Source organism: Colossoma macropomum, unplaced genomic scaffold (assembly GCF_904425465.1).
Source record: "Colossoma macropomum unplaced genomic scaffold, Colossoma_macropomum, whole genome shotgun sequence".
NCBI lineage: Eukaryota > Metazoa > Chordata > Actinopteri > Characiformes > Serrasalmidae > Colossoma > Colossoma macropomum.
In genome coordinates, this window is record NW_023494801.1 from 23933616 (window position 1) to 23945645 (window position 12030).

Sequence of the window (12030 nt, forward strand, 5' to 3'; positions counted from 1 at the left end):
GTGGTTATCCAGCGAAACACGGTTATTCCATCCGTTTGTAAAATTTCATGGCGCTGCTATTATATACACAGCGGTAAAAGCAACAAAAAGCCGTTCAAAGCCGAGAAAAGGAGTCTTTCGGTCTTGTTACAGCCGTTTGGTGTGTATTGTACCGTTTTATCTGCTCTGATATACCACAACCAGCTAACCGGCTAATAAACAAACCCAGAGTCAAAGTGATAGAGCAGGAAAACAGTAAAATGTGACAGGATGGAAAAGTAGGGAGATTGTCTTTTTGTCTTAGCCTTTGTAACTGGGTGTACATGCAAACTGCTTACATGCAAAATGAGCAAGTCAGTGTCAAATATAAAGAGCTTATGACTTTGTTGTTACAATCTACGTCACTACCTAGTTAGCAAAATTTGTCTGGTCCACTTGTGGGTCACATCCTTGGTTTGTTCTGGCCCACTATACGGCTGGGTCCTTGACCCAGATCTGGCCCACACAGTGTAAAGTGTGTAGAACTAAAGGATATGGCCCAAATTTGGCCCCAGTCAGGCCCAACTACATTGTTGGTCCACAACATTCATGCCAGAATCGTCCCACAAATGAAGACATGAGGCAAAATGGTATGAAGCCGTCCAAGATCTGGCCCTATTCTGGCCCACATCTACCCGGTAGTAAATCAACACTCAAATAGGAGAGCAAATTTGTTCTTTTAAATTGTACAATATGATGATTCTATGTGATGGTCTTGGTTTCAGGTTGACTTTAAAGCAATATCCACTGTTACCAATACGTACTCACAAAATGATTTAGTTTTAATCGTACTGGCACATGCAGACGTAAATCACACAACCATCTCGTCAGAGTGGCTGAGTTGGCACAGCCGCTGTACTGTGTCAGTACCCTGTCATATTTCATCTGAAATCAGCTAGGGAGTCTTTAATGTCCTGCTTTTCTTTTTAAAAATTAATATTACAAAAATTGCTGGTATGTGTGCGTGACACAGTGAGGTTGATCGTGTTAGCAGACTGATAAAATCAGCAGACTGGGGCTTTGTTTGGGAAAGTAGCGTTAGCTGGTGTTAGCAATTCTGCATCCTTCCACAGTTCACGTAGCATATTAGCAGGTGAGCTGATGTCAGAGCAATATGTCCACCTCTGATACTCACTTTGTAAAAGATATCTCTGCATGGCATCAACTGGAATCTCTGGAATCTATGTCCAGCCTCATTTTCGCCCACTGTTCTTAGTTTATGAAACGAGGCTAAAGTTAGCTTCTTTTTCCAATTTTTGTTCCACCTTAAACGGTGCTCAGTGTAACTGCTGCACTGTTTGAGGTGGACCAGAAAATTTGAAAAAGAAGCTGCGAGAAGGAAGCCAAGTTCAACCTCGTTTTATCAACAAGATTGATAAGCCAGAAACCTTGGCCACATGTTCAATTAAACACTTTCTCATGGGGTCATGTATAAAGACATTAAGCATCACAAGTGGCTCTTCTCTTCTTCATCTCATTTGCTAATGTAAGAGTAGCTATAAACTCTTAAGATGCCATGTTTTTAAGCCTTTTCCACTGAGCGTTACTGTTGGCCCTGCCCTGACAGGATGATTGACAGGTTGGTAAGACAATGAAAATTAAAATGCAATCTGGTCAATGCATTTTCAAAGGCATTTTGACACAGAATGAGAGCAGTAAGCGAGGGTACGTAATTGAAAAGAGAAGAAGCGCTGTTTACCATTTACATTTGAATTTTGCCCTCTTTCTAGCGTGGTGTTCTCTTTGATAAAGCAATTTAAAAGTATCATTAAAAACTTAAAATGCATAAAAGAAATTACATTTTAATTGTTATTTTTACACAATTATTGAATAATAACACTGAGCATAAATATGCAGTTCTGGAAATTCATTTTAATTTAAATAAAGCTACTCATATAGCATCTATATCCTTGTGTAAGGGAAATTTCAATACCAAATGGCAAATTAAAATTGCAGTATTCAATTTGAATTTTCACTTTCAGCTCAACATTGCATATATGAGTAGGAAGGCACATACAAACATACAAATACATTTCCACTTGACATATTACATTTTCATTTTAACTTTGATACTGATATGCTTTCATACTCACTCACTGACAATAGGGTGCTGTCTGTCCCTGGTGAATAACAAATGTGCTCTTCTGAGGGTTTTATGTGCAGTGTGCGGTTTCCTTGCTCTAATATACATTTTCATAGTATCATAGTGACCTCTCTTGCTGTTTGAGCGGGGAATGCACCATACTAAATAGAGCAGTGGTTTCCCAGGACTGGAGGTGAAATATTTTGGGGAAATCCTGGCTAAACCTGACATAGGTTTGCATTTCCCCCTTAGACAAAAGCAGCCTGAAATACTTTTGACTACAGTAGGCAAATGAATCCCACACTTGGTCTCACAGGTGGCAGCATGGAAGTCAATAAGGAAGAACAAAGCTGGAGAGATCAAAGTGGCGAGCAAGCATGTACTCCAGTGCAGACTCACTCACTGAAACAGGCCAACACCTGAGCTTTTGGCCAACATCTGCTGCTCCATAGCTTTTCTCTCTAAAATCAGTTACAGTACAACAGCCTAAGTATTTCAGGTCTTTAACAGCTAGATTATTTATTGAAATATTGTTTGAAATCATAGTTTTTGTGTACTTACTTAATGGCTAACAGTGTTTCTTAACCAGTGGTGTGTAAATACATTTACTCAGTTACTAACAGCCTCTGCATAAATGCATAAATATTTGGACAAAGTTATTTTTAGCTATCAACCACAGCAGATTGGAGTTGAAATAAAAAAAATTAATATGAGCTCAACATACAGACTTTTAGCTTTAATTTACATCCAAATCAGGTTAACGGTGTAGGAATTACAGCCATTTTAAAACATAGCTCACCTCCATTTTTAGGGGCTAAAAAGTAACTGGACAAACTAACATGATCATAAATTTAATTGTCATTTTTTAATACTTGGTTGCAAATCCTTTGCAGTCAATGACAGCTTCAAGTCAGGTACCCATTGGCATCACCAGGTTCTGATTTACTTCCCTGAAGATGCTCTGCCAGGACATTACTGCAACAGTTTTTAGTCCCTGCTTGCTCTTGGGTGTTTCCCTGTGGTCCTTCTCAAAGTCTAGACTTTGGTGACGTCAACAACGTGCAGGGCAAGAGACTTTGACGGTGTTTGGTTTAAACATGTGCATTCGGGACAGGCTGTTCTGACGTGCAGGCTCTGCATGTTCTAATTTGCTTATCTACAGTATCTGAATTCAGATTACATGCATAATGCAGCTTAGTGACAAGTTAAATTAATAAACAAATGCATTTTGTACTCACATCTGAATGTCTTCCTCTTTGCCATGTCTATCAGACAGCTGTAAAGAAATCCCTCTACTCTGATTGGAACTAGCTTGTATCTCATGGAACTTTGGGTTATAGGCCACTGCTGAGTCTTCATCTTTGTGATCTTCACCAAAGGCTGCAATGAAGGTGCTCCTGAGCACCCCTGTGAATGGCAAAATGATAAATAGGACACCCTAAGGCCTTGCTGTACTCCATGCACGTGAAGTTATGGACTGCAGGGCATAAAGTGCACCATTAGGAAATGCAGATAACACAGATAATATAGGCCTGTACACTTTATAATTCATCCTGTTGTTTTTATCAGCAGTCACAACATAAATTAATACAAGGGACTCAGTTCTATTGGTAGCATCCATACTCTTCCAGTCATTCAGAGACAAATTGATCTTTGTCTCATCTGTCCATAAAGTGTTGCTCAGAACCTTTTTAGTTGTGTTTTTCGCACACTCCAATCTGGCTTTTGAGGCTTACTAATAGTTTACATCTTATGGTAGACCCTCTGTGTTTACTCTGGAAAAGTCTTCTCTTGATTGTTGACTGACAGGCCTACCACTTGGAGGTGCTGTAACACTGTTCAACTAATTGGGATTTAAATACTTTCAAATTTGAGCTAAAACTCTGCATATTCAGCTCATATTCAGTTCAATTCAATTTAAATGCCAAAATGCTATAGTAGACAGCTAAAATAACAATAAGCTTGCCAAAAATGAGCGCCTTTACACGCACTTATTAATCCAATCATAATCAGATTTCTGCAGTTATCTGATTATTCAAATGGTCATGTAAACAGCATACTCTGATCTAGAAATCCGATTAAGAAATCCGATAAAGAGAGCTGGATTTTAGCTCAATAATCAGATTTCTTAGTGCATATATACTCTTATTTGGATTTCTTTCAGATTTCTCAGTTTGCACATGTGTGAAAACAGACTGGAAACAAGCAAGCAGTGTTTGCTACAGAGTCCAAATTTATATTCTCTGTAACTGGACCATATTCTGCCCTCATCAAAGTATGCTGACGACGTCAGCAGAAAGCTAACATGCTAACACACTAACAGTCCAATAATATGCAAAGACAGGATTTCAGTTAAGGTATTTACTTTAGGACTCATTGTAAAACTCCAACATAAAAAATGTAAAAACATCACCTAAACATCTGTACGTATATTTAAATATTTCAGTATTTGGGACACATCAAGCTATGTGGTCAAGGGCCTGTCCAAGGCCCCTGGGTATTGGCCCTCATGGCCCAGACAGTATTTCATCCCTCTAGAACGAAGCTCATGACACACTTTTTTCAAAATGCACAGACAAGGCAATCTATAATTTACTACCATGACTTAACTATACTTATAATAAAAAAAGTTTTAGTACGTCATGGTATCTAAAAGGTGCACCTTGTTACTGTTTAATGGATATGAAATCATAGCGTGCCAGCCAAGCAGAGCTTCTCATCCATCGACAGCAACATGCTGGGATAAGCGTTTTGTCACCCCTGATCAAAAACACAAGAGCAACCAGTTTGGTGTGAAAGGCACAGAGAGGAGGAGGCTTAGCCTCGTAGGAGGAGTCGCCGCTTGGCCGCGGAGAACCGCTGACACAGTGTGACCGCCGACATTTATAACTTCAGTTTAAACCATAGTAAACGAGGCCAGTTATCCGGGCTGTTTCCTTCATGTACGGTGGCATGTTTCACCCGTAGACTGTTTTTTAATGACCTAGCATCGCGCATTTTCAGTCTGTGCAGTTCGTTTCTCACTTTGCTCAGCGCCTTCGTCATCACTAACAGGTTGTTTTCGCCAGCCATGCCCAGCCTGAGAGAAACTCTCCGACCGAGACTTTGCGTTCTCGAAAAGGGGGACAACGGCTACGGTTTCCATCTTCACGGAGAGAAGGGGAAAACAGGGCAGTTTATTCGGCTCGTGGAGCCGGACTCTCCCGCCGAAAAGTCGGGTCTGCGCGCAGGGGACCGGCTAGTGTTCGTGAACGGAGACAATGTGGAGAGCGAGAGTCACCAGCAGGTCGTGTCGCGGATCCGAGCGACCTCAGCCAGCCTGGAGCTGGTGGTGGTGGACATGGACACCGAGCAGCTGCTGAGAAAACACGACCTGAAGTGTCTGAGAGAGTACGTGACGGAGGGAATCCCTGTAGCAGACTGGGAGCTGGAGAACGAGGCGGTGGAGATGAACGGCAGCCCCAGAGAGTCTACACCAGAGCCTGTGAAAAACGGAGGAGTAAACCACAGTCCCGTGGAAAAGAAAGTCAGCTCCGAGAGTTCTGAGAAGGTAGAAAACGGTCTTTTATACTCGTTAGGGAATACTGGACATTACAATGTTATTTGTATAGACAGTTTCACGACAAATTTCAGTTGACTGAAGATAGAGTAAAGTTACAGTTAGAGTAAGCAGAGGTTATGAGAAATATTCCTAATGAAATAACAGTAGAGCGATGCCTTGCTTCAGTTATAGGGCTCATATCATGGAAAGGTGAAGTTTTGTCACTTTTTCAAAATAAGAGTGATATAAACACTGTTAAAGTTTCATACAGTACATACAGTGTACGTACAGTGCATATATTGAAACTAAGCTGCAAAACTCCCTATTTTGATTTTTTTGTGATGTCACAAATGTTTTTATATATATCCATTTTTTTGAACAACTTCTTCAGTTTTCTCTTTCCGCTGTTGAGAATAGTGACAACACCACCCTGCTGCTTTAGGTTTGTTCTGCAAATTTTATTGCTGTCGATGCATTCCTGATGCTCCTGCAGACACATGGCTTTGAATTCCTCTTTTGTTTTTGATATCAAAAAGACTGGCCAGCACTGCTGTGAAGCAAGTGCCCTCTCCACTAAAATAGTACCCAAAGGACCAGTTCGTTGCTCAAACATTTGCTGTGGGAGGGTGGTATTGTTTGGGAGAGAAGAGCTGTGGTGTAGTTTTTGAATGGGGAGATTTTGGATGGTCTTTACCTGCAGTATATGGTGATTGATCAGAAGGGATGCACAATGATAATGGAATGATATCAGTATCAACAAATATTTGCTCAAATAAATAAAATAAAAAAAAACTGCCAGTGTACAGATGTTTAGATTTGATTAAACATTCAAGCTGATAGCCTTTTTGATGGAGTATTTGTATGTACAAATACATTTTTGTGAAAGCAGAATGTTTAGGCAATATTGGACTACTGTGCCTAAATGTTATTTGATTCGTTTTACTGCCTTTGTATCAGCATCAGTAGATAAGTACTTGTACATATTGGTACTTTATTAGTCACAGTACATCTGATGATTTGTCAGTATGAGTTGGCTTAAAGTTAGAGTGGGACCAACAGACGATGCCATCGTCCATTGTTGATGGCTGACAGACATCACGATGTTGAGCCAGCATCATGATGCGACAACCTGCATTCTGCAATACCTGCAGACTTGCTCAACCTGCAGCGAAAACATTTTATTTCATCTGAATGAGCCTTAACACTACCACCATCCCCACCCCATCCCCCTGATTTCATTGTTCATCGCAGTATTTCCCTGTAGACATCGTCATTTACCAGTTAGGTAGACACTGCCCAAGCCTATTTAGAATGCCAGTGGCCCACACCCAGTCAGGGGCCAGGTCATGCTCTGTTATTATCTTGAAAATGTAAGTAAATATAAAATAATGAACATTTCAAAACTTCATAACCCTGCTCAGAATGCTCTTAAATAGGACAGAACAAAGTAAAGACACATAGTAGTTTGGCGTAGTTTCTTGAGGTCTGTGTGCATTGTAGCCCGTTGTTAGGGCACATGCATTTTTCTCAGATTTTCCTGCTTTTTTATCCAAACACATGTATCTAAATGTCTGAATTTGTGCACACTGGCAATGTTGATGATTTGTGCCTTGCTCCAGTGCTCCAAAGCTTTGGCAGTCCAACTCCAAAACAGCTGTGCTCCCATGGTGATGAGCACGTTTACACTTTAAGCTCTCATTCAGCCTCCTGTCCTCACTATCACTGAAATACTGAGAATGCTGTGCCTAACACTGTGGTTTCAGTTTATGGATCTGTTACAAATCATTACATAACAGCTTGGTGTGATCTGCATAGGGTGTTGGGTGTATTCTAATATATACAGATTTACAGACTGATCTCAGGGTTCTTTTTACTAAATTGGGTAGTAAAATTGGTTATTCAAATAAAATGCAGGCAGCTGATATTGAGTCTTGTGATGTACCCTTGTTTGTACATAACAATATGAAATATTTTGGAAATTGTTAAAATGGGACAAAATATGCTTGAGGATCTGTGGGAAACTCTGAGATTACAAGTGCCCTACTCACAATTGTGCAGTGTACAAAATAAAACCAATGAAATTCTAATAATAGCTACTTACACCAAAAAATTTTTTGTGCATTGTAAAGATGGTAGAAATTCCGTCAGCATCCCCTGGACAGATTTTCACATATAGGCCTACAAAAACAAACAAATATGTATTTAATTTCTTAGAAACTCTGTGGTGATGCAGGATTGCATCATTGTACATACAACAGAGAGAGAGTAGTAATCCCATTTGAAGCACTTTAACAGACTAGTAGTTAAGAATAAAGTAGTTTTGAACTGTGCATGTGTGTGCTTTTGTAATTGGATCTGTAGCAGAGTGGTTAAGTCACTCACTCTGTACACAGTGAGACTGGAGTTCAAACTATTCTATTTGGACTGTTTTTGGTACATAAAACCACACAAATGTCATTAGTGTCATTAGGGGGAAATGTACAAGAGAAATATAGGACATGGGCCCTTTAAGTAACTGCTGTCAAAGGGAGCAGCTTTGTAAATTCAGAACCTCCTTTTGAACACCTAAGAATATCTGACTGGTTCCAAGCGGATACAGTTAATAGTCCACAAGCAGTTGAATCCTTTACTCTACCCTTAGTTAATACTTCTTAACTTGTGTGTGAGAAAATTATCATTGGCCTAGAGTGTCAGGAAACCATTATTTTGACTGTAATACTAATGCCACATGTACTGCCGTAAAAATTGAAAACAATAATTTACTTGTTTTAAGTTTCAAGTTTGTCTCTTTTTTTCAATACAAAATTCTTCATATGTAAAATCAAAGAAGTAACTAAATCATTTACAAGTCCTCATAAAACATGTTCTGAAGGAGAGACAGTGGGGGAATATAGCCAAACATTCCTTACATCACATAGGAAACACATAGAAATTGTGTTACATGTTATGTTGATTGTTTGTTTGAACATTTGTTAGTGAATAAAACTGTAACCTCTATGTTGTAGATATGCAAATGGACTTGTCACTGTCTATCCAAGTCAAATGATCATAAGCTCTTTAATTTTCCAGAGAAATGATACAACCACAGCAACATTTTGACAGCAGTTTTAACCTATTTCAACAAGAAATAGAAGTTATGAAAGTTTAACATTGTTGTTTAACATGTTATAGTATTGAAAAAGCATTTAATTGTACGTAATGCAGTGCTACACTGGAAAGGAACAGATGACATTCTGTGACTATTCAAGAGTTATGTCTCCATGTGTGCTAGAGGGTGGTCAATAACATATTCAAGCTCTCTAATCTGCTCAGTCTTATAAAAGACATGTATTAAAGAACACTGCTTGGAACAGACACACCCTTTAGCTTTAAACTTGTCCACAGATAACGCCTTTGAGTGCAGAGAGGAAAGAATTGTTCCTAAAATTGTAGTGTTGGATTATAAAAATAGAGCAGCATTTGAAAACACTGTAGTAAAGAGAGCACTTGGGGGAGCTTAGAACTGTGCTCAATATGAGAACAGAGCAAGCTCACACTGTGAGCTGTGAGAAAAGGACTTCAAAGTATCCAAACAGTTGTTTGTAAGAATCTGTTCTTGGGGTGGTAGCCAGCACACAGACACAAAGATTAAGGTGGTTTCCTCTCATTGTTTTCCATGGATGTGCAGAGGCCACGTCTTGCAGGTGTTCTCTTGCTCTGTTATCAACAGTCAGAGTGTTCTGTCTCTGAACACTGGTCCAGAAACAATTTTTACTGTTGCCATTTTCATTGCTTTCATTACTATTAGGAGATGATATAACTCATTTTGGATCCAGGGATGACAAATTGTAAAAAAGTTTTGATGAATGCTTGGCAAAGGAAATCGACTGATTGTTAACATTAGTGTTTTCAGCATATTTCCGTCAAAGTTTCATTCTTAAGATATAAACAAAGTTATTCAGAGTAGGACTGCACCTTTCGATTATTTTAGGAATAGAGTATCCTGCCAATTATTCCAGCGATTAATCGAGTAAGTGGATAACAAATACTTTTGCTTTAATAAGGAACAAATTGTAAGTATACAAAGAGAAAATAAGACACATTTTTTAAACTGAACAACTAATTTGTTTTAAAAAAAACAGCATATTTATTGCTCAAATTGCATGCAGTAATATTATCTGTCGAAAGTAAACCCTTTTACACAATGGCATTTTGGTGCCATTTAACGATCTGTATTATTGAAAATTAATTCCAGATTACTTTAAAAAAGTTATACATACAACCTAAAACTAAGGCATAAGTTAAAAATAATATATATATATTATTATTAATATTATCACTAGGCCTAAATATCATACTGTAAGTTCACATGACTGGCTAATTTAGATTTATTTACTAGACTGAAGGGTCACCTCACACATGCTGACCCTACTCACTGCAATCAAACTACACTGAATATACCTGCTGTATTGGATTGGTGCATTTTAGACTCCAATTGCTTAAAAAACTGATATTTTGTTTTCAGAAGTATTTTATGTGTCACTGTGAGAGGTGTAGGCTTGTGGCTGTGTGTGCGAGGGGCGCATGGTTGTTGTGTGACAATCCTAATAATAATATGAATGAAGCTCAAGCTTTCACAAGTTGAAATTGAGCGTTTTATTTTCCATGGTTATGTTTTTCAGCAAAGCTTAGTTATTATGACTTAGGGGCATCATAACTAGCCCCCACATTGATTTCATTCTTAGCAAGCCATTACATATAGCCATAATTAATGCACATTCTTTACTAGCCTTCATTTGAATCATATAGCAATCATATTGGATTTATGTTAAATGCTAACACTAACGTTACCTTGTGTCAGGTCAGCTCTGTGGACTGAATGCGTAGACTGCATGCCTTCTGCTGAGATGCTGAAGCTTTGACTTTGTGCTATTATGGTAGGCTAGTCTGGTTTTACATAAGACATGCTGAGTTTTCGTATTTCTTCAGTTTTAAATGATCCCAATGGGCCCTTTCTGTTGTTTTCACAGTGTAAGCAGAGAACTTGTAGAAAGGAGAATTTCCACTCTGTAATGTCTTCCAGGTTTCTCAAACACTAGAGTCCAAAATTAATGTTTTAAGATGGAGCATTTGAGCAAAATCATTGTTTATACATGCTTAAACATTTTTAATATAAAAGAATACATTAATTTATTGAACACAGAACAGCATGAACATATTTTAACACCGCTGTTATATTTTTAAGCACTTTTAAACTTCACTTACCAGAGTTTAAATGGTGCCTCATGTACATGCATGATGTCAGTGAGCATAAACAGCCAGTGAGCTGCTCCGCTAGTCCTACTGCCCAAAACCTGCTTGCAATAGAGAAAAGGAAGCATACAGGTTTGCTTGTTTAGTGAAATACATCCTTCTACTTTTCAAAATTAAAGGAAAATTCTTAGTGATTAGAAACTATTGTAACTTTTAGTTTTTAGCTGTTGAGCTCCATTTACCTCCATTCATTGAAGACTCGCTCGCGGGCACCCTCTGGCATTTTGCCGTCATGTTTTTGATATAATGGGGGAAATAGGAAGAGGCCAGGCTCGTCATAAACCGGCTCTGGCGTTAGCGCATTTTGTGAATATAGTTATATGGATTAAACCAAGCTTCGATGCAAAGAATTTGCATCAATGATTTTTAGTAATCGGGTTACTTGAGTTTCTCGAGTAATCGTTTCAGCCCTAATTCAGAGTGGTTTGATGCAGTGGCTTAGGCAGAAATACATTTTTCGGAAGGACCATGAAAAAACATACATCAAAAATATGGTATAAAAGTCTATATCTGCCAAACCTCAGCTATCAGCAAGTTATACAGTTAACCAAACATAATACAGCCTAATGTACCAGTTGGTTTCTGAATTACGTTACGATGATAATATGCCACCAATGTGATAGTTAACAGTGAATTTTCTTATGCTCATTGTACCACATAATATGTTGGTAACAGTATAAAAACTTTTAACTACCATTCGTTTCTCATTTGATCGCTAATGTAGCCAGCTGATGAGCTCACCACATTAGCCTAAACTGAGCAGCTACTCCAACTAGCCTAAAGCATGCCGATTAACCTAGCAATGTTAGCAGTCCAGTCTATGGTCAGATCACAGTGGTTTATTGTGTAGTCTCATGGCTGAATCGCAAAAAGACGCTTCAGAAACTACTGGGGATCTCTGTGTCTGCATGCTAGTTATGGACATGACGGGCGCTAATAACATACTGAAGGCTTGATACAATGCGGATAGGCATAGTTGCTAAGCAGCTGGAGGGCTGATGAAAGTAAGGCAGAGCTTGGTGGAGAGCGTAATGATTTTGATTGGCCATAAATACAGTGACAGCGCTCACAGAACACAAATCAGATTTTATTTTGG

At 38.8% G+C, this 12030-nt stretch overlaps 1 protein-coding gene across 1 annotated transcript in view; it reads left to right on the top strand.

Moving 5' to 3' along the window:
* Positions 1-4924: 4924 nt before the first annotated feature.
* Positions 4925-12030, top strand: part of slc9a3r1b (SLC9A3 regulator 1b) — a 31099-nt gene continuing 23993 nt past the window's right edge. Inside the window, exon 1 of the mRNA XM_036590146.1 lies at positions 4925-5651. Within this exon, the coding sequence (XP_036446039.1) occupies positions 5172-5651 (480 nt within the window). The 5' untranslated portion in view covers positions 4925-5171. The remainder of the gene's footprint in view (positions 5652-12030) is intronic.